The following is a 24,076-nucleotide window of genomic DNA, read 5'->3' as shown; positions in this document are numbered from 1 at the left end:
GAAGTGTAAGAAAAAGAAAAATCACAACAGAGAAATTGATCCTAAAACTGTACATTATAATATTTATTTGATAAAATGTCATATCACAACACATATTCTATCACACATCCTAAGAGACTATGCAGAAGAGCAAATTGTTTTTTCCCTTGGGTTGGTCCTTGGGCCTGGCTCAGGCTTGAGATAAATGCTTAATATTCTGTACTGAATTGTTCACAGATTTAAGTATGTGTTGCTGTAAGCGGGTATGCTTTCCTGAATCAAGATCAGAAGCAGTTTTGTAGAACTAAGGAAACAGGCCCATTTTTTTTCCATCCATTCCTAAATGCAATTTCACACATCAAATGAAAAGCAGCTGCTGTTCCCTTAGTGAAATGACCAGACTTACCAGTAAAGATAGTAGAAGAAAGAAAGGAGATAGAAAGCTAGCTTACACCAGGCCTCTTTTTGACAGTAACTCAAGGTATCTGCATTCATGACTGCGGGTGGATCATATGCTAGTTCTGAACTATCTGCTGGGCAACGAAAATACCTGAAAGAGAAGGAGAAGACACCTGAAATGACTCTGTTACATGCTGAATTAAATATGTCCTGAATTAAATATGTCACTGTTCTGATCACCATCTCAGAAGAAAACAGTCTTCCAAGATACAGGAGGAACTTTCCTCTCTTTTTCAAGCCCCTGTTTCTGGACAGTGTTAAAATCAGGATACTAGTCTAAGCAGACTGTTCTTTCAGAACAAGTGATTCATGAATGCAGACTTTCTATACTCTGTTATTTTTTTAGATTGAAACATTCCCCCTGCCTATATAGTTCTTTCTGGCTTACTCACTCACTAGAAACTTACATATTGAGTGACAATATGTAGCAGTCTGTGATCACAGCATGGAGGAAGGATTACTGGGCTTTAACTGCATCTACACAACCGATTTCAGATATGATGGAAGGTGACAGCCTCAACCAATTTATAGCTCAGTTTCCCCAATTCTGAAAAGGAAAAAGGCAATGTGGAGTAATATGAGTTGGCTGACTAGTGTTTTCTACACATAGCACTGCTTAAAAATATATTATCCAAATAATTCTTATTGCAAAATGTTTTTCTTCTTACATAGGAGAAACTTTTAATTATTCTCAGTAATGACTGGATGCTTGAGAAAATCACGATGAAATGTTTTTTCGTTAGTGGTGTTTGTGGTTCTTTTGTTTTGTTTTGTTTTGTTTTTTTAAAGGGAGTTTTTGTCTCAGTTACTTTGCAGCAAAAAGCAAAAGCAAGCCATAAAAAGAAAAGCCTGAACACAGTAAATGAACTGCTTTAAGGTTTGCACAGATCAGATGAAATACTGTTATTTCTATTGCTTTGAAATGGTAATTAACTACTGAAAATTGCTGGGATTGCTTACAGATGGATAAACAGATATATGAACAGATAAATATAAAATCCCCATACAAGTCACCAGCTGCAAACTTTGAAATCAAAAGTTCTCCTAATAACCTTGCCTTCCTCCTTTCTTCCTTTCTAAAATTTGTCACATCCACTTACAATCTCTAATAACACTGCAAAGCTTTTACGCTACAGATGAAATCCTTATTAATTATCTTCATTGGAATGAAGGTATTACACAATTATCTTCCCATGGTTTTGTGTAGAAATTTACACAATGAACCGAAAACTGTCTGTGGCTAAAACCGAAAAAAAAAAAAAAAAAAAAAAGTGGTATTTATAGCAATACATATGGAGAACCACAGAAGTATATCCAAAGAAGCATATCCATTATTTCAAGTCTGACCATTTCCAGCTTGCACATAAAATAACTTTTTTTTTTTAAATTTCAAAACAATATTATTGTCACACTTCTGTTGTTAATCTTTGAAAAACACCATGAAACACTATTATTGCACCCAACAAAAAAGGATTCATAGCTTCATTAAGCTTTCTGAGAACTTATGCTGTCACTCTAACTTTGGGATGATACACCCCACCATACGATGGTGCATTACTACCAAGTTTTGCAGAAAACAGTGTAAAAAAGCTACTACTTTTCAGTTCCTAGCTAACATACTGGTACTGGCTTCTTTACAAAATTATTCTTCAAGCTACTTCACAACAGTAGTTGCTTCAAGAGTCTCTTAGAGAGCCTTCTCATGCAGAACATAAATTCTGTGCTATACAGCAAGAAGCAACTTACTTTATAATGCAAAAACATGTAAGGGTATCAGAGCAGATGAGAAGCAAAATTCTCTCAACTTTCCCAGTCTCTATAGCATGAATCCAGTGGAAAGGTTTCCTTGCCAGGGCTGAATGAATAGGTACAAGATCTTTTGGACATGAACTGTCTTACAGCTCCTAGCCTGTGAAGCATTTAGTGCGTCACTGAGTTAAATTTCCAGACTCCAGCCTATTTCAGGTCAAGTTTTTATTTGGTTGTGGTGACGGCATCCTGACACCACTGGGAATATCTAAGTGGCTATTTAAATGTGGCTATTTAAAACCACATTTGTGTATTATGACTTTTCACATCTAATCATGCACAAAAAATATATATATTTTTTTTTCCTCTGGAAACTTTAGTCTTAGCTGCTTTTAGACAAACACTTTTAGGCCTTTCTCCTATCACTGCAATTCATAGTTCATACAATCATCATGGGGGATGAGTTGGAAAATAAGGTTAACAAGCAGTCAGCATGTAAAGGGTGGGCTTACCTCCAGAAGTGATAAAAAAGCAGAGGAACATTTAACCCCAGTGTGAGCCATTCTTGGGCACACAAAAACATTATGCAGAAAAGGCTATGGATAGAGTACTCCGGCAACACCAGCTAAAAGGAACAGAAATAACAGATGTCAGTAAAACATCTCCATGATTTTACTCATTAGTTTTGTGGAAGACAAACCATCTCTGCAAATCTCCAGCGTGTCTGTCCCCAGACATACCTCAGCTGACAGACAGCGTAGCTAAGAGCAATAAGCATGAGGCACAGTGACAGGCTTGTCCTGGTTCTAATCCTGACTGTACACCAGGGGCTTGTTGAGAGGCATGGGACAAATCTTTTGCTGTCTTACCAGGTGCTCCACATTCCTGTCTACTGAACATACATCATGTTACTGCCTACCTCACAGAAGCATTGTGAAACTAAGCGAGAACATTTCTATCAAAGAGGTCTTAAAGAGATAAGTTTTATTACTGATGCATTTGAAAAGAAAATAATTAAACCATTATTGAAGCTTCACATCTACATTGCAGGAGTATCCTTGGAAAAACAGAAGGGTACTTCTACCTTTCTGATATGTTATAAACACCCTAAAGATATCAAATCCATTACGAGGTTAGTGTTGTGAGCTAAAACTCAGTAAGACAGGAAACTCACTTCCTTGGTAAATCCATGGCTCCCCACACTACTTGTTTCAGACCAAGATGATTCTTTCTATTAAAAGAGAAAGTGAGTGGGCAGCTGGCAGAAACAGAAATTCATGTGATGTTGATTCAGAGTACTTATTTCTAAAGGCATCTTACTTTTTCCACTCTTTTCCCCTTTCTTATCTGGCTTTCTTCTGTAGTTTTCTACTGATGCCTTTTTCTCAGAAACCTGTTCTTTTATGTCTTTGTTCAAGTCATCAAAGAGACCAACTTACAGCATTATACATTTCTCAAAGCTAGACAATCCCATACACAGTGCATCTGCATCCCTTGCTGTGTCTTGAAGCCACAGCAGCCAAAGTTAAACCACAAAAAGCATTTGGCAGGCTTCTTTTGATGTCAATGTATTTTTGTCTGTCAAATGGTTAAAGTAAGCCCTGCTACTAAAAACAATGAAAAGCCCACTCTACAGCTAGTCCCAGCTCCTACCTACTCCTGTACAGCTGTGCTGCAATGAATTCAATGGTTTTAGGACTTCTTCCACTTCCCATGGAACACATTTTTTCACTTTCATTTACCTTCACTGCTTGAAGTAGTTAATACATTTGGATATCTCTATGTCTATGCCTTCCACTTAAACATTCTCAAAAGCTTATTTTATGGGCATGACAAATCATGATACAATTACATAGTGTAGATTCCAGATGGCAGTTATTTATCACTGCTGCATTTTTTTTCATTTTCAGAATGTGATTTACAACATGACTATAACCTTTACCAAGACAATGATTCATCCTTGCCACAAATTGCAGATAAGAAAGGTCTTAAAGTTGGATGTCTACCCACTAAGCATCATAGCACCTAAGAGCCTGTTACATCGTTATCACACACTTTTGATTTTGATTTTGATTTCTGATTCCAATACAGCCCACAAACTTAGCAAAAACATAACCCTGGTGTTTGATCAGGGGGCTGGCTGGTAATAACAGGGAAGGAAACCCATGGTGGAAATTTATGAGGAGGTTAAAAACAAAACAAAACAAAAATTCAGCTGTGAAGCTAGAAATAAAAGAGGGGAAGCAGTGGAGAACAGACTCACTTTCCAGTCACAGTTTCCAGTGTCTATGAAATCTACCTGTACTTTTGACAGAATAACAAATTGGTCATTTTGTCACCCTTGTCTTGGAGTGATATTTTTGCGTGGACATAAATAAATACAGGATCAATGCTGATCACAGTTTCTGAAGAGAAATCATGGAAAAAAGCCATCAAACACCAGCCTGCAAGCCAATTATAGTTTATATTCAAGTGATTTAGCCAAGAAACTAAATCTGAAAGCAAGGGAAAGTGAAAGCATAAAGCTTATAAAGACACTAACAGCAAGGCTTGTGAGGAATAGTAAGCTGAATAGATGAATAACTACTAAACCAAAAAACACCCAGACCAACAGTGCCTTAGTTCTTGGCTGGAAGGATTATCCTGCAGTTCGACCCAAATGTCCTCTGAAATGGAAACTTTCAGTCAACTTTAGCAAATACGAGATTCAGCTCCTGGAGGGAAGGAAGGTGGTTTAGAAATAAGCAACAGTCAATCCTTATCATTTCTGCCAAGGTGGTCCATTACAATAGAAATTTATGTGATATGCAGAGCAGTGCAACAGGAATCAAGATCTTTTATTCATTTCTGGGACAGCATATGAAATTGTCAGATGGTAAATATGTTACGATATAAACAGTATGATTCTATTTTGAACCAGGAACACTCTGATTCAGATAACAAACTGCTTTTTGACACAGGTCAAGATAAAGTCTGCAGACAGCTACAGAATACAGAGTTGGAGGGGAAACTGGCAAAAAAAGACTAGTTCTCAAAAGCTGCAATTTGGTCACCTTGAGCCCCAAGCTAATGAATGGCTTTACAAATTAGAAATTTACAATTACAAATTTATCACTAGAAATTCTGCTGGCTGACATTTACCTGTGGGAAATCATGGAAAAGCCTGAAAAGGCAGTCAGTTTCCAGACCAAAATTCTGGTACTCACAAACACCTTTCACTACAATGTAAGCAAGGAAAAGAAACTACTATACATTTCTATGTATGCTCTGATGTGTATATTTAAGTAAATATTTATATCAGGAAACATTAAAAATCCTTATTCATAATCCATAATTTGCATTTCAAATGTAAAGTCTTAGGTAGATACCATATCATTATCATCCTACCATTAACTGGGGACAAATGTTTTCTCCCTTATTGCTTTCTGGAATCCTGCTATTCTTCATCCAGCACAATTCCAACCTAGATGATTCTGTGATTCTGTGATCCTATGATGTGCAATTGAATTAAGAACCATGTGGCATATTTGAAGAAAATGGTCTGAAAAAGCCTGATATTAAAGGGGATGTTTATTGTAGGAGATAAATGTTCTCTCCAGTCTCAGTTACCTTCAAAACTAAGTTAAAGGCAGTCATATCAAATACAAGCAAACTTTGCTGAGTGACTGCCAGCATGTCAATGGTCTTGTTGCCCCTACAGGCAGGACTGAGCCTTGCCAGCCATGCTTCAGGGATTGTCTGGCTTTATTTAGTCATGATTTTTCTTTCCTTCTTTTAACTTAGTAGTGTTGGGGAAATGCTTTAATCTACAAGTGCTCTAGGGCTGTAAATCAAGCTTTGGCACTAGTTCTGCTAAAAGGATCTTTTCAAGGGGTAGTGGCACAGTTCTGGTCTTCTTCCTTCTTGCATTGTAATAGAAATGATAAAATTGGGACAATAAATGAAAGCAAAGTTAATTCACACTCCGTGAATTGTGGAGAAATATATTATTATTCACTTGCTTCACTAGTAAATTTCAATTTGCAGATCTGCAAGAAGGAGGGGTGGGAACTGTCCAGGCATCTGTAACTAATACCTACTTGTGTTAGAGGTTAACTGTCAGGTTGCCTTAAAATATCTGCAATTTGTAATGTTTATTAAAGGAGAATGAGGCTCTGGGTTCTTATTTTAGATGTGATTATCTACCAAAATTCTTTATTTTAGTACCTAAAAATAATAAGTACTTTAGGTACTATTTTAGTACCTAAAATTCTTTATGTTAGTACCTAGTACTAACAATTAAGCTATGAGCTTTATAAAACATGTACTTTCTTACCAAGTTTACCAAGATGTTCAAGGGACTGGAGCACCTCTCCTGTGAGGAGAGGCTGAGAAAGCTGGGACTGTTCAGCCTGGAGAAGAGGAGACTCGGGGGGGGGGCTTACCTATCTGTGTAAATACCTGAAGGGAGGGTGCAAAGAAGATGGAGCCGGGCTCTTTTCCACAGTGCCAGGAATGCCAGGACAAGAGGCAATGGGCACAAACTGGAACACAAGAGGTTCCATCTAAACATCAAGAATCACTTCCCTACTGTACAAGTGACAGAGCACTGGCACAGGTTGCCCAGGGAGGCTGTGGGCAATGTTCAAAAGCTGTCTGGACATAGTCCTTGGCAGCCTGCTCTAGGTGTTCCTGCTAGAGCAGTGGGATTGGACCAGATGACCTCCAGAGCTCCCTTCTAACCTAAACCATTCTGTGATTGTGTGAGTAAAATTCAATATATCCTCATACACAGTAGTGTATGTGCACACATATCACAGAATTTCTAGGTTGGAAGAGACCTCAAGATCATCGAGTCCAACCTCTGACCTAACGCTAACAGTCCCCACTAAACCATATCCCTAAGCATATGTGCACATGTAGGTAGTTTCTAATTACAAAGAAAATAAGTCAGGCTTTGCTGTGTGTAGACACCAAGATTTGGCTGAACTAAAGCATGGGAAAATGAAAGCTGAAGCTAGCACCTCTCGGCAGCTTCTTTGTGTTTATCGGACTACAACGTCATCTGAAGATCTCAACTGCATGAGAGCATCTCTCAGGAAGCTCAGTCCAAAATAGTTTTGTTCAGTTTCCTATTCCCTGAATATATTGTGTTGTTCTTCTACAAAGAAACAATCACATCTTTTCCTGTAAGTACTCTTCCTCCTTATTCTGTTTATTACGTGTGACTACCTTCTTCCCAAATGCAATTTGCTCTTACAGAACACTATATATCATTTTCTCATGGAATGACTCCTACAGCTTGGCTCACCAGTGAATATGGCACATAAAATACCTCTCAGAAACCAAAACTGGGAAGATATAGCAGTATGAATAGTAATCAGTGCCCTTCACCAGTGCAATTACATTCTCACACTACATAAATTGTAACAAGTGAATCAAACTGCTTTCTCAGTCACTGTTAAGTAACTAAAACATCAAAAACTCATACTCCTGTCAAGTATTTCGTTTTGGCCCAATACTCCTGAATGCAAAATAATAATAATGCTCACAGAATCACTTTTTTTTTTCTCCAAGAAGTCTCCATCTATGTAGCCTAGCCTCCATCCTGTGTCCATAAATGTACCATTGTACCCATAGATTGGCAACTGTTAGACAAAGTAATGCTGCTTTACCCAGTAGTTAGTGCTGCTGCAGCTGCTTCTGCCAAAGGATGCAGCTCCTGCAGCTTGTCTCTAGCTAGGGTCATCAGCCTATCATCTTCATCATCAGTCTGTTCACTGGAACAAGTTTCCCAGAGAAGTTGTGGATGCCCCCTCTCCGGAAGTGCTTAAGGCTAGGTTGAATGGGGCTTTGAAAAACTTTGTCTGGTGGGAGGTGTCCCTGCCCATAGCATAACCATAGAGGATCCTGAAGGGTTCCTTCCAAGCCAAATCACTCTATGAAGTGGATGATAGAAAAAGCTTTTCCACTCTGGGACGTGAAGAGCATCAAGGAATACCAGTCAGTAAGGCAGATCTGCCGTGATCTAAGATGTGGTACCTTCACAAACTTTTTTTTTTTTTTTTTTAAAGTTAATTCAGAACCTGTAACAGAAGCTGGGTTAGCGACCCTGGAGTGCTAACCTCAAATTTTGACAACACTGACATGGAACAGGGTGACAAATTCTTTCTTGCCCTACCTCACTCCTATGTTTCAGATATAACCAGAGAGTACAGCCCACAACTGGGTTATTCAAGAGTTCATTCCATCTTTAACTGTTCTCCTGAGACTGGTGAGAATAACAATTAATACCACAGCTGCTCATTAGAATCCAGAAAACCAGCACCTCGTTTCACAGATAGGTCAATGAATGCAGAAATCTTAGTGATCACTAAAATGAAGCTCAGCCATCTGCATAGTACAGGAAGGGCCCTCAGGCTTTTTCCTTGGGGTCTGCCTAAAATTGACAGTTTTGTAAATACTGAGAACTAACTGTTCACTAAAGGGCTGTTTCCATATCTGGATTTTAAAGGCTGTCAGTCTGAGGAAGTAGATTTGGTACAGTGCAGAGCTGGTAAAGAAGATTCCTGCCCTGCTATCCTAACAGCTTTATTGGAAACTTCAGCATCTGAATGCAAGGTAGGACATTTAACTCCCACTTGAAACAGTTTCTATTCATACAACAGATAAAATGCAAAATAATTCCACTATATTTTTAGCTATTGTGGTGGTTGGTTTTTTTTTTTTGGTAATTGCAAGGAGGCTTTATAGGGTCTGAATCTGACTTAAATACACAGTGAACATTCTGCTAAACATAAGTAAATTTTGATTTAATCCCAATTTCTTTAGTTTCATTAAAATGTAAATATTTATTTTATTGCATACTAAATTAAAGAAAATATGGTCTATTAGGAAGTCATATTTTGCCAGTATCTTCAACACAGCTCTGAGAGGCAGATACCCTCAGCAGCTGATAATTCTCTTCTAGGCGTACATTACAGACAACTTTATTCACATACATTTTTGCTGCATCTTCAGTCTTATTCTACCATTTCTTGTGATGTTCAGATACTGTAAGGGCATATGTTTACATATCCTCCAGAGCAGTACTGGAAAGAAGTTGAATTGTAGTGGTTGTCTATTACAAGGTAATACTTTTTTAAAACTTTGGTGATTGAATAAACTTTCAAAATATGAAAGTAACAGCAAAATACAGTGGGTTAATCTGAAATAGTTTTATATGTAAATATTTTCTTGAGCAATAACATTAAGAGTAAACATGCATATGGATATATCCAAAGGATATATCAGTTTTCATCAGGCATTGCACTGGCAAATCTTACTTCCTCCCTGGAATAAAAAGAGAGTAAAAGCCTAACTGTGACTGAGGCTTGCAGTAGGCTTACAACTTTCCTTATCATCCAGTGCTGCTTTGAACACCTGTGCAGGCACAGCAGGATATAACTTTTCGTTATCCTCCATTGAGTGCACAGACATTCTTAGGTAATGATTACTAAAAATACAATTATTATGTTCTAACATTTGAAAAATGCTGAATTCCAGAACTTGTAAATTTGACTAAAGATAGTGCTGGCAAAATTCTCATAATAAATGAATGACACAATGAACATAATAAATGAATGTCAGTAGTGAATGAATAGCCTGCCAGAAATACTATACTTCCTCTAAGTTCTTAAGTCCTATATGTTTCCTTTTCCCAAGTATCACTCTCTATTCTAGCCTTTTAAGATGTCATAAGTAGGACACTTTAACCGAGATGGCAGCAGATAAGTTTATTCAGGAGGCTAAATGCCAAAACTCAAACATAAAGGAGCCTTTCCTACCATGGTATTGCATGCTGACTAGTATTCATAGAACAGGAAGAAGGAAAAAAAAAATAATAATAAAATAAACAAACAAGAGGACAATTTTGTGTATGCTGCAATTTTATTGCAAGTTTCAGGGAAGATCACTTTGTCCCTCATATTTCAGGATGCAAACAAAACTCCACCCAGGCCTGCTGATACAAATGTGAATCTGTATCAACATGTAAACTCCATCCTCTTTTAGGCAAGCTGCAGAAAACAATTAAACCAACACCGAGCTAGTGAAAGTGTGTTCAGTTCAAAGTATTTTATTTGGTTTTCCTATATCGCTACTTCCCCTGCCAAACTGCATTTGCTTTTGGAACCTGAGAACAGCCCCACTGTTTAATAAAAAGTAAATTTAAAATTTATGTCATGCCTCTTCTTCCAAGAGATGCTGTAGCAGAATTGTTTAAAAATAAATCATCCATAAGACATGATTTCCATAAACTAAAATGTGTTTACTAATATATTTTAGCTAACTTGAAATTTTGTTTAGAGTGTAAAAAGTTACTCATTCCTAATGTAAAAATACCTTGTCAATGACTCTGAGGGCCAGAAGAAAGCTAACTTTAACATGCAACAGCAATGTAGCACTATCTTCCAAATAAGTAGTGAGCACGGAAGTGCACACTTAGCAGTTTTCTGTCTCTCACAGACTCTAATGTACTTTAAATATTCCTAGGTCACTTCAAACAAAAGAGATCTTAAGTGAATTTAGTTTTATGAAAGTCGCAGGACAGTCCAAGTCCTCACTGACAGAATCTGCACAGCATGGCAGATCACATCCTAACTACATCCTAACCAATCTGCAGATCTAAATAATGCTTTAGAAACAACAATAACCTTTATTCTAATGCCTGTCTGCAATCTCTAGAATTTATTCTGAGGCAGTTTATGAGCTAAAAAATGGTAAGCAACAAACACGAAGTCAAACCCTTCCTAAATCCAGAGATGTTCACTTTCTGATATAAACCAGCTCTGCTTTGAACCACTGAATTGCAGTTCAAGGATGAGAGAGAGAGAGATGGGAGATGATTATGATAAAATAATTTTAAAAATACATAGCTATTACTTAAATCACTTCATATAGAGCAATGCCTGCTTGGGTACAAGTACAAGCTTCTACATTGCACTGAGTCACAGGGAGACGAAGTATTGAGTATGTATCTGATCACTGCAAAATGTTTGCTACATACATAATCCTATATTCATTCTTCAGAAGTTACCCACACTATCTTTTCATTAGGGTTTATGCTCCCAATCACTCAATAGGAAGGGTCTCCTGAAAGTTTTCCTACTGCCCAGATAATTAGTCAAACTCAGCAGTTCCATTGTATTGATGTGGTAAGAAAAGAGGGAGCATTAGATACATCAAGAAATACAATATGCATTCAGAAGACAGTAACAATGATGAAGTCCTTGGTCTCTAATGAAAGCGGACAAAGTTCATGTGCTCCGTCACTGCAACAGTCACTGCTAATGGACAAAATGTCACACGGTGCCATTTTTTGTTCTCTTTGTGATCTTTCTTACAGCAGCAATCATCAGAACTCTGGACACATGAGCCTCTTTGTCCTGTGAGGCAGCATACCAGTACTATTTCCACAACCAAAATACCTCTTGACTAGGCAAGGCTGTTTTCCTCTCAGATAATACATGCACATAGACTTCAAAGACAAAATGCTCACTACTGATTGGGAGGTGCTGAATATAATGCATAATGTATGCCAGTAACCTGGTGTATACCTACCCTGCAGAGGCAGTGCAAGTATCTTTTGCTTAAGCTGAGTTAATTCTCTAGTGTGGCTATACTGAAATGTTTTTGGTGATTTTTTTTTTCCATCAAGTCTAACCAAATGGGGAGTTACACCATCTTTACTGAAGTTGTTAAAAAAGAAAAAAAAAATAATAAAAAATAAAAAATAAATATATATATAGTACAATGAAAGGCACAGCTATTGCTGCTATTCCCCCAAATTTATTTTGTAACAAATTGGCCTATTGCTGCAGCCTCTTGTAGATGGATTTGTTCTTTCAAATCCGTGAAAGAAGTATGATTCCTTCTTACATACAGATGGTTACACACCACTTTAAAAACCCCATCAAATTTGCTGAATTTATTTATACAGACTTACATTAAGCATTTTGATGAACCATGCAATAGGCTTACTGAAGTACCCTGCTAATAGCTATCAGCATGGTGACTGGCTAAAAGAATGTAACAGATCTATAAAACCATAAATCCATGATGAAACAATCAATCAACATATGCAGAAATACACACTATAAATCTGAGACATTATCTGAAGCTTGTTGGTGACCACAAAGCAAAACAATGGAAGAATCGATTAATGTAATAACCAACAAATTTACCAAGAAGAACAGAATATGAACAGTCAATTGAAATCTGCTACCGTGACACCTGATACTCTTCAAAGGACTACGTCCACTACAGCTGCTGCATGCCAAGAATGTTATGAGCTACTGGTTGGTGAAGGTCTGGAACCTAACAAAGTCCAAGTACAAAAAATTATTTCATATAACAATTGCTGTAGTGCACATTGGCCAACCTCCTTCATCTAAACTATTCAGAAAAGGTGCCAGCAGCAAGAAAAGATAGGGCTACTTACTAAAAATGCTGACTTGCCATAATATTTTCTACATGTGAACCAGAACCTCCATACTCAGAAAATTATGTTTTCATTCATTAAGAAAATACTAAAACCAGATACAAACCTTGTTTCCTCTTAACTGCTCCAGAGAACTCAAAGTTTCACTGAACAATTTATTTTTATTTTTTCAAGATCTGAGTATGTGCATTCAATACTGACAAACAGGCGTGACACAGTCACAGCATCAAGTTTTGTCTTCTTTGACATGCTCCAAGTGCAGTTAATCTATGTCAAGCTCATAACCATTCAAGAATCTGATTACTTATGCTTCTGAATTACTTCTCTTTCCATACATTTAAGTTATTTTGACTTTTTGTTTTAAACAGAATACTTACATATGAAAGAATACCTAAATAAATTGTACACAGAGACTCAAGTGTTTGGAATTATATATTATGCTAAGTTTTACTTTTTACTTACTGTATCTCAGTCTGAATTGAATGCTTTCTGTAATTGCTCTTTAAGGTAACATTGGTTTTGATAAATAACCAAAACCTGTAAATACAGTGAAAGATGATTGTGATACGTACTAGGGAGTATACTATGGAATATAAATTGAAAAGATAGATGCTGGTTGACAGCCAAGCTAAACATGAGCCAGCAGTGGGCCCAGAAGATCAAGAAGGCCAATGGCATCCAGGCCTGCATCAGAAATAGTATGGTCAACAGGACAAGGGGAATGTCTGTCCTCTTGTACATGGTGCTGGTGAGACTGCACCTCAATTACTGTGTTCAGTTTTGGGCCCCTCACTGCATGAAGGATATTGGTCTTTTTATATATAATATTGGTGAAGGATATAGGTCTTTTCCAACCTAAATGATTCTATAATTTTATTTTTGCAAAGCTGTAAAAAACAGAATTGTATCTAGTAAACACCACAACATGTACATGATACATTTCCACCACTAGTACCCTAGAAATGTGACAGAGGTACTAGAAGCTCTACTAGAGCTTCTAGCTCTACTAGAAATGTGACAGAGGTACTAGAAGAGACCAAGCATTGGCAGTTATCAGCCTCCTGACTAAAATAATAGTACTTGCTTCAAAAGGCATTAAGTGAAGATATTTTTATTTTTAAATACCCAGCTACTGATTTACATTCCACTCTTGTTGTTGCTCATGCTAGTAATGGAGTATTGAACAAGCTGTAAGTTTTGTTATTCAAAAGTTGTCCTTGCATATTTTTTTGTCTGCCGTTTTTTATTTTTTCTTGACAGTTGAAGTTCATCTGAAACATCTTTGAGATTAATATCAGCTTGTCTATCATTAGATTTCTTGATGAATTTGCTCCTTTCCACTCACTCCTTCAGGACAAACCTCCCCCCCCCAACAAAGGAAAAAAAAAAAAAAAAAAGACACCACCACAAAAAAAAAAAAAAATATATATATATATATATATTATATATAAATAAATATGGAAAATGTAACTAAATTATACAGTATCTGGTAACATATCAAGTACCTGGTCACAGTTTGTTAATAATCTTCTCCAAGTATTTTGGAGATAAAACAAAAAATCCATCCTTAAACTCATTAGTATCATTTGTATGGCATATTGTACCCCTATTTAGTAATTTCAATGAGCCCCTTCTAAAACCAGGCTATAATGAAACTGAACATATTTTTATAACCTACCTATAACCTCTTTTTTTTTTTTAAATTTACAACAGATCTTCATCATTAAGTTCTAATGTCATAAATAGTAATATAACACTATTTCCAAAGCCATTTAAAATAATTATCTGACTTCGTGACAGGGGAAAAAAGATATGTTGCTTTTTCATAGAAGGAGAAACAAACCTAAAGCCACACAATTTTATAATGAGGGATATATTTAGTGCTTGTAGATAGCATCTTAACTGCTGTCTTCCTGTATCTATACAACACTCAATTATTCACCGTTTTTGCCAGAATTTATCCCCAACAGTGAATACTTTATGCTACATAGTCTAAAGCTATTTTTAGTGACTGTCAGTTTTAAAGACTACAAATCTCTGTAGTTATTCCACCACCTTCTTCTTTCATATCATCTCTCAATTAAAACAAATGTATCCCCAAAGAACTTTGAAGACACTGAATTAACAAAATATGAGAACCAGAAGCAGCCAATCCCTTTTGAATACAGAATCTGTAATTAGTCAAAATGCTCCATTTTGCTGTTCATAAGAAGGCCGAGTCTCAATATTAATTAAATACTGATGAAGGCAGGGCACTCCCATGGGCTCACATATATTAATACATTACCACTCACCAGTTTCTTTATGGCAGATAAACTGTGACACAGCTTGAAAATGGCTGGCTGCCAATATGACAAAATGGAACGCTATTGGTGATAAGCGTATTTTCTCTTCTTTTCACATCCCTAGTGTCTTAACCATGCTAAGTTCTTAAATGTGGCTTGCTCATAATGGTGCCAAACAGATCTGTCTCAGGTTCTGACTGATCTGAGTCATTTCCTACATTCTGAGTGTGGTCACAACTAGATCTTTGGGTCATTCCAAGTGAGTATTTCCTAGCACTGGTTTTCCAAAAACTTCTAAGGATGGGGCCCTCAGCTTATTAAAAACATATCTGAATTTAGTTCTTAGCTTGATTAGGATGCAGTCAGCAGTCTGTACTTCAGTGATGACCTTTGTTAAGCAAAAACGCTGAATGATTTAGATGGCTCCATTACTATTCTGGTGAAGGCAATTTAGAGAAACTTGAATATATAAAGTTAAATATTTTGGAACTATGATTGTTTTGACTTCATTGGTACAGAGTCAGGAGAACAATGAGTGTTTAAGAAAGCCCTCTTTCAATCTACAGAGGAAAGATGTAACCTGACCACATCAATCCTACAATTTATCAGCTCCTTCAACTCTCTCAGAAACTGAGGCACTCATCATCTCTGGCCAAACTAAAATAAATGGTGTATCAACTTTCAAATTCAGCCAAATAAAAAATGTAATTATTAAATATGTAGGTAATAAAATATTTAATTTATTAAATACCAAGCCCCTGTTAAAAAAAAATAATAATCTAAAGCCTGTATTACAACACTATAAATCAAATGATAGGGCTATAAGCACCTCAAGCTGCAACTGCAAAATGATTCACCACCATCCAAAAGCATGTTCCAAAACTAATGGGCAGATGTTCTCGGGATTTATTTCTTATCTAGAAATCCTCTACTATGTCAACTTTTTATAATTTGTCTTACTCCATTCTAACAAGGTCATCATGACTTCCACTTCTGCAGTATAACTGAACCTTTCAACAGAGAATGAGGATTATTCAAAGAGCAAATGAATGTAGATAACCACTCGTTGGCTTTAATTCTCATGCAATTCACAAATCCTAGACTATTTTACACTCACTTTTCGCAGGAGGAAGCAAATACGCTCAATATTTCTCAGTCGCTCTCTCTGTCAAGAAAAAGTGGGGAAAAAGGTGGAAGATTAGGTAGTGTTATAAATTAAAGACAATATATTACAAGTACAAGGGGTCAAAATCATATTTTTTCGTTGCAGAGAAGCAACATGTTATTAATCTGAACCAACAGTATTCACTTCTAATGTACTGCTTGCAAGTCAAAGGATCTACTCATTTCTAAGTTCCAATGTTATTTTGTCATGTTACTGGAAACAGCAGTATAAAAAGGAGGTTCGTGTCTATGTTAGCCTTGAGTCAGAGGCTTCAACTTTTTTTTTTGAAGTCAACATTTGTGACTGGAGCCAATCTACATCACAGAGACTCAGCCTTGCATTTTCACGTATCCAACCTCTAGTTTTGAGATAAGTCTGAATGAAAAAAATAACTGAAAAGCTGATATAGCTGCACTTCCACTATCACTAATAGTGTGTCTGAGCAACATGTGATATTATAATTTAACCCATTAGTGAATAATACCCATAATGTCCTAGAAATATCACTTTAAACAACAGATTTATTCATAAACACTAAAAGTAACTGTAATTAAGTACTTTGAGTCAAAAGATGTTCTAAGCTTGATCCACAGAAAGAAAACAAGTCAAAGTATGGTCTTCTTTAAATGGTTTATAATGAGAAATTCACTAGTAAAATCAGATTTCTCTCTGCATAACTGGGGTTAATCATGAGGGTATGTAGAAGGACAGTGGCCACTCCTTTAAGGGTCAAAGGCCCTTTTCCGAGGCAACAAGATAGTAAGGAAGGGAGGAAATGGTGGGAACCAAGTTCAGTCAGTCATACTAAGTTATAAGAGCATGTGAAAATGTAGGAATGTTTATTTCTACATTCTAAGGTAGGAGATTCTAAGGACTTCTAAGGTAGGAGATAACTGAACTTCCAAATATTTTTTCTTTTGCCTTCTTCAGCAAAAAGGAAAGCTATTAGCATAAAAAGCTTCTGTTTTCCTAAGACTAGCCCAATAAATCAATTTTCCAAACTACAACTATCTTCACAACAGGCTTTACGTTCCCTTCCACACTCATACTTTCACTGATAGCTCAGTGCACCTACCCATCTTTAGTAGCTGTTGCTTAGCACATCACTGGATGTACTTACTGCGTGGACTGGGTTGCATTGATCTATAGGGCTTTTGAAGTCTGTCCGTAGCTCATCAAAGGCAATTATCTGAAAAACAATTTTTTCAAACATTGTAATGAATGTTAATACAAATGCTTATTTTTCTGCTAGAGGCTAGTTAGATGTGTTGCCTCCCTTCCTGCCATTTCCTGAGAAAATTAGGGAACCTAGAGTCCTAATACACTCCTTTCGGAAACAGTTAAAACAAAACGTGGGCTACTTCTAAATATCAAACCTAAAATCCATTAATCCTTCTGTCTTTCTGTAAAACCACATCTGTATCCCTTTCAGCATTATTGTTTTCCGGGTTTCTTCCTTCCCATCTTCCTTCTCATCAGCTGGAATTCTTTCTCAAACTTTCAAAAGATGTAAAACTATTTTACAAATACATCTTGATGCTTGATGGAAATAGTTACTAGCTGCTTAACACACAGAGAAGCATCAGATGCACTATTCCAGGTTTAATGCATGCACAACAGATCCTTTTAAGAAAGTTATTAAAATTACTTCAGACATTAATTCAGAATTAAGCTATATGTTTGCAAGCATATTCCTCAAAAGGTTAACTACTCTAGAGCAAAATATGTCCTTCCTAAATTCCAGTGGGTCTTAGAACATTTGCCTCAAATATCATTAACAGAGAGAGGTCTTTTGCTCAGGTCCTTTAGTTTCATTCATGAGCTGATCGATTTAGATACACTGGTAATTACTGCCTGCTTTTAAAACACAGCAGATAAAATTGCCCATAAAAATAGCAAAGTTTCATGATGCTTTCTTAGAAATAAAACAGACGTAATAGCCTTCAGCATATTTAATTCAAAGATCTCAAAGCATGTTCTTAACTTCATTTCATGTTTGTATTCTAGCAATACCTTTGATTCTGATGGCTTCACTCAAGGAACGAAAGCTCACGGTGATAAGGACTACATAAACACACAAAGTGATTCCTTGTCAGACAATTTACAACCCAGGAAAGTATTTGTACCTTTTGTAGTATTTGCAGTAAAAATATGAGAGGAGTACAAGGTAGTAGTCAGGTAATTAGTATATGAGTGCAACAGCCATTCTGTAACATATTACAGTGTACCTGCTGCCTTGCTGTTCAAACAATAACCAAGTGGGTATCAACACAGACCTGCTGTATAGTTAAAACACGTTCATTTTACAGGTATGAAATGCATACAAAGCAGAAAGTCTACAAATGATTCAGCTAATAATCTGCCAAGAGGTTTGAGGATAAAACCTAGAGCTACAATCCACAAATCTAACTACTACTCTGCATCACACTCTAATGCTGCATTCATCATGCTGAAGCAGATTTAAAATCAGGAGTGTGGCATTTTCTAAGAGCACACTACAAAATTCAATTTATTCAACCATGACAAGTAAAAGTGCCAGAATAAACCAAGGGAACTATAAAAGCATGATTATAAGTGAAGTGTTTCTCCCCATGGATGCAGTATCTCCACAAGTTAGGGATTAGGTCTGCAATGAGCTGTTTAGACTAAGGTGAAAGAGCAAATAACAGATTGTGAGGGGGTTACAGTACAACTGTGAGGGATAAGGTTGGGAATAAGGGAATAAGGAATGGGTCAATTGTTAAGAGGGTAAAGACCATGCAAGTCAGACACATGGTTGTGTTCATAATTGGATATCAATGTCAGCACTGGCTGCATCAATATAAAGGAAGAAGGATGTTCTTGTAACAGGTAAGAGAGTTGACGCTGTTCACTGATTTACTTTGGGATCCCTTAAATTCTCTTTGTCTAACTGCACCAGTACTTACAGATGTGCCTTAAAGATAGAAAATTATTAGGAGCTTTGAGTGACAACTTTATTTTTAATAATGTACTATAATGGCAAGTGTTACAAACACAGAAGTGAGCTAAAATTTTGTTGAAAAAGTAATAATAATAATAACAATTAGTGAATTTGCTGTGCTCTTCCTTTTGGTAGTCAGTAACAGCAATAAGGAGTTTGAGATAATAGTAACAGACAGTATGGAGCCAGCTCATGCCATAGCGAAGACTGGTATGAGACAATAACTTGGAGAACTGGAAATTTTGGAATCATGAGAAGAACTCTACTCTAAGGGAAGACCAGGAAAGCCTTTAAAGATTTGCTGAGCACAAAGGGTTGAGGATAGCACTGGAACATGTTTAGATGGAGAAGAATTAGGTCACTTTGAAAGACAGAATCATTAAGGTAGGGCTCTGTTGAGCTAGCTAATGCAGCTAAGAGAAGTCTTGGAGAAATCCTAAACAACAGTTTGGAAAAGAGATTAGCCTCAAATATACTATGCATTTAGATTTCCTCAGCTATCTCTCTTACCCCATCCTTCTCTCCCCCAGCATCCACAGCTCTGTAGACAAAATAAAATCTACTCTTTCTACTACTACTTTCATAGAATATCTTGAATTGGAAGAGACCCACAAGGATCATCAAGTGCAATTTCTGGCTCCACACAGGACCACCCAAAAATCAGACAATATGCCTGAGAGCATTGTCCAAATGCTTCTTGAATTCTGTTAGGCTCAGTGCCATGACTGCTTCCCTGGGGAGCTTGTTCCAGTGCCCAACCACCCTCTCGGTGAAGAACCTTTTCCTAACATCCAGCCTCAACCTCCCCTGTTGCAGCTTCATGTCCTTATTTGCCACCAAGCAGTTAATTTTGTGTTGTGATGGCATAATATCTAAGTGCACTGAAATGAATCTGAAACAATTAAGCACATTGTTTTCATGGAAACAGCGGGTCTAAATACAATAGTCTCACAGGCATCCTCCTGGGATGACTGCCAGTTACAACAATTTTGAGATAGATTTCTATTACACTGCAAGAAATAGACTGAGGACTTGTACCAAAGCACACAGGATGGTAGGAAAGTTTCTTCAGAAAAAGTTTCAATATCTCTCTGGAAGGAGGTAGACAGAAATAAATCCTCTCAAACCCTTAATATTTCATCTCCAAAAAGGTTCCGTAATAGTTTGTATTTTGTTAAATCCAAAGGACTGGAAATCCAGTGCTTACATGAAGGTATCTCCTTTCATTCATGAGAAAGTGCATTTCTGTTTCTCAGTCATAGTAAAAAATTTGGAAGTGTAATATTATGAAGGCTCCAATTAGAAGGAATATAAAGAAACTCCTCAGTTTTTTTGTTGGTGGTGGTTGGTTGAGTTTTTCAATTTCCCTCTCGTGCTGGATTTTTAAAAGTGCAGATAAGAAATGATGGAAACAAAGCTGTAGATTATTAAGATTGGTGGTTGCTCACCATAGAGTACATTACTGAGCAACAAACCGTATTGTATTACAGCAGATAAGGGAGGGCTGTGCTGCTGAGTGCTTTACATAATCAGTAAGGAAACATCTTCCTCTTTCAGTTATAACTAACCTTGTGTAGCAGTTTAATGCTCTAGGGAATTGTGTGGCTGGAGTTGCCATTTTTTTCTTACAGAGAAAAAAAAGGGGAAAAAAAATGAACTACTTGCCACTATTAAGTATTTCACAGTGCTTTCACAGGAAGTGCAGACTTCTGGCCATACTCCAAAGAAACAATCTGCTGTCCAGTTACATTTCCTCTGGATGCAGTATAGCTACCTGCTTCCCATACATCAGCCCATCAGAGATGCTGAATGCTCTGGAACAGCATTCAAGTGTGTTCAATGTCCATTTCACTTCAGAAAACGTCACACTCATCAGTATCTAGACAGAACAGTTCATTCCAAGGAAAACAATGTAATAGGTCCCAATCAGGGACAGCCAATCATTAAACCTTTGTAAATGAATGCATTTTAAAAACCATTCAGTATCTTTTTGTTATCCAAACTAATTTGATCCAGTGTGGCAATAAAGACTGCAAAACATACATATGTGTGGACATCAGTGACCCCATCTCCCCAAAGGCCAGACAACGAGCAGACTGTTCCAAAGAAAAATGACCAGCCTCTAGTCATGGTTCTAAGCAGAAAGCCAAATGCATAGCACTTCGGAAACATACACCCCGGACTGATAGCACACAGAAGATAAATTTACTTATATTAGTAAATAGTAATGTCGTATACAGCTTGCTAGAAAGAGAATGAGGACCATTTTTATTGTATTTTATTGTATTTTATTGTATTTTATTTTTGGATGGATGGTTGGTTGGTTTTGTTTTTTTTCCCCTTGGGGTTCCTAAATAAAACAACCCCCCCAAACTTCAAATCTGTTTATTTGCAGACCTACATCACATAAAAAAATCATATCATGTTTACCAACAGCTTTTATCATTACTGTAAAAAGGGGACAGAGATTGAATGAGCAATGGATGCTGATTTACCTTTTGACTTGTATAATTTTCTCTATGATCCCACACTTCAAAACTTCAAAACATCACAGGAAGTTTGTTCTTCCGCTGCCTAGCTGCACTTCTTTCTGTTGATAGAAATGTACTTGTGGGTGTTACCCAACTAATAGAACCAAAGGTCTATAAAATTAATGGTAGCATTCCCTGGTGATTCACACCATCTGGAAATCTCATAGCTACAACTGTAAATCAACAAGGAGTTTGCCTGGTTTAAGCATGCACTCAACAGATGAGATTGTGATGACATCGTATGTTTCAGTATACCTACAGCTGCAGTGATATTTATAAAAATGTGCCTCCGTTACTTGCACTCTCTGTGCCCATCTCTCCAGACAACAGCTTTGGACGATGAAGTACATACGATTGAACCTGAATTTTGTTATCTTTCTATATTTATACACACATCAGACTGAAAATGTTCACCTATTAGTGGCAGGAATGGATTTATGACCTCTCAATTTGAAATCACTGAGCTCTTACAGAAATACATTTTAATTTAGAATGTGATATTTGGGGCTAGTGGGTAGGGTTGTTGTGTGTGTTTCAATTCAGTGACAGCAAAGAAGTGGGAATTATTGCTTATTGGTATCTTAGAAAAGTTAAAATAAAACAGAACTTGATGACAACCACACTAACCACAGAACAGAACAGTAACACTTAACATATGCTTCATTGCTACCACCCTGCCAATCCTACCCTGAAGAAACTGTCTTTGATGGCTTGTTCAAACAGTTTGTCTACCCCTCTGCTCTGCTTTCACAGCACCCGTACAGGCAGTTCCCAGGCTGTCTCTGAGTCAGCACATGGACAGCAAACAAACAGGTTTAGGAGCATGCTGTGCTTGTATTCATTTCATGCCTGCCCATCAACTGCTGTATAGACATATTTACAGTGTTGAACCTTAATCATGTTTAAACTATGTTGGTACAAGCTGGGTTGGATTTTGTTGACCAAAAGCAGCAACAGACAAAATGTATGAGTGTCAGACAGTTACCAGTGCAGAAAGAGATGAAATTGTCACTGTCTTGATCTCAATGTGCATGGGGAGCCTATAGGGAGATGCACAGAGTGGTGACATTGACAAAGTTATAAACTGAGAGAAAAACGCTTGCCACCCAATTCTTATCATGACATTAAATGAATCTGAACAAGAATTTCAGCTTTTTGGCAAGCGGCAGAATTGCATTGTGTTCAGGTTCACAAGTTCAGTCTATGACCCACTGGAAGAGCACAGAATTATTCACCATGCCTACAGTTTTACCCATAGTAAGCTCTATTTCAGCAAGCCAGACACTAAAGCTTATTGACTTTAAAATGCTGGAGTTGTGCAGTGTTACACATTAGAAAGCTATTCTCATACATTCCCCCCAGTAGACATCTTTTTGAGTGTAAAAAGATCTACAATAAATCAATAGTTCATTGCAAACAAAAACTTCAATATACGGGATATCCAAAACATATCGTAGCACAAGTTCACTAATTACTAGTTACACACTCAGGGGCTGGGGAGCATACAGCTGTATGTGACAATGAATATCAGTATAATATAAACAGTTTAGAGAAAAAACTGCAGGATTGGAGGATTTAAGGCAGCAGAAAGCAAAACATAACCTAGTTTAACCAAGACATGGAAGTCAGAAACCGTACAAACTTCCAGGGAAATGTTTTAAGTCTATTCTAATCTCCTATTTCATAAAGAAAGAGCATCCATCAATGATTCTGCACAGTTGCATTTTATTGACTAGCACAAGCAACAGGATCCTCATTTTTAGTAAAAAGAAGTCTAAGGGTAAAAACTGAGTTTTCAAAATTACATATTTTCTCACGGTCAGAAGAATAAGCGTTTCCAATATTTCCAATAAACTAATCCTCAAAGAAATTCCAGACGTAAGGCAAAAAGAAAAATCTTGCTCCAAAATTAAACATTTGCTTTGAAATTTATTTTGGTTTTAGAGAAAATACATTATATGGCATAGTTCAATTTTCTATTGTATTTATTTTAAAGCAAGCACACTGCTTAGTAGAGACTGAAATCTTTTATCTTATTTTCTAGATCAAAGTATCTCATTTGTACTACACTGAAACAGCAATGATTGTAAATAGTATTAATTTATTACCACTTAATTCTCAAAACAGAATCCAGGAAAAAGTACTGGAGTGGACATCCTGGGCCATCAAGTTCAACCCCCTACTTCTGCAGACACCACAATAAAATACTAGTGATAAATACACCAAGTTTATTTTAAAAACAGGGAGGAGGCATATGGTTTCTTCTTTCACTGTTCCTTTTGGAAGACCACTTCCAAATCTGCTGTGAAAGCTGGGAACCTTCTCCTAAATTAAATTTGTTCACAAATAACACAAACAGTTGCCAAGACTGCTTCATTACAACAGCTACTTAGTAAAATGAGAAAGTTTTATTTTGAAGGAACTCACATCAAAATTGGCATGATTCCAAATACATTGCTCTTCAATTCAGCAGAAAACTCCATCCCA

At 36.9% G+C, this 24,076-nt stretch overlaps 1 protein-coding gene across 1 annotated transcript in view; it reads right to left on the bottom strand.

The window, feature by feature from the left end:
- CNIH3 (cornichon family AMPA receptor auxiliary protein 3) overlaps window positions 1-24,076 on the bottom strand; it is a 47,766-nt gene that overhangs the window by 7,226 nt on the left and 16,464 nt on the right. The window contains exons 2-5 of the mRNA XM_027453063.3: window positions 17,217-17,285; window positions 16,049-16,096; window positions 2,700-2,812; window positions 386-529 (exon numbers count right to left, since the gene is read on the bottom strand). Coding sequence (XP_027308864.1) covers window positions 386-529; window positions 2,700-2,812; window positions 16,049-16,096; window positions 17,217-17,285 — 374 coding nt within the window. The remainder of the gene's footprint in view (window positions 1-385; window positions 530-2,699; window positions 2,813-16,048; window positions 16,097-17,216; window positions 17,286-24,076) is intronic.

This window comes from Anas platyrhynchos, chromosome 3, assembly GCF_047663525.1.
Source record: "Anas platyrhynchos isolate ZD024472 breed Pekin duck chromosome 3, IASCAAS_PekinDuck_T2T, whole genome shotgun sequence".
In the NCBI taxonomy this organism is placed as follows: domain Eukaryota; kingdom Metazoa; phylum Chordata; class Aves; order Anseriformes; family Anatidae; genus Anas; species Anas platyrhynchos.
The sequence above is the reverse complement of the archived record's forward strand: the minus strand, read 5'-3'. Positions and strand labels throughout refer to the sequence as shown.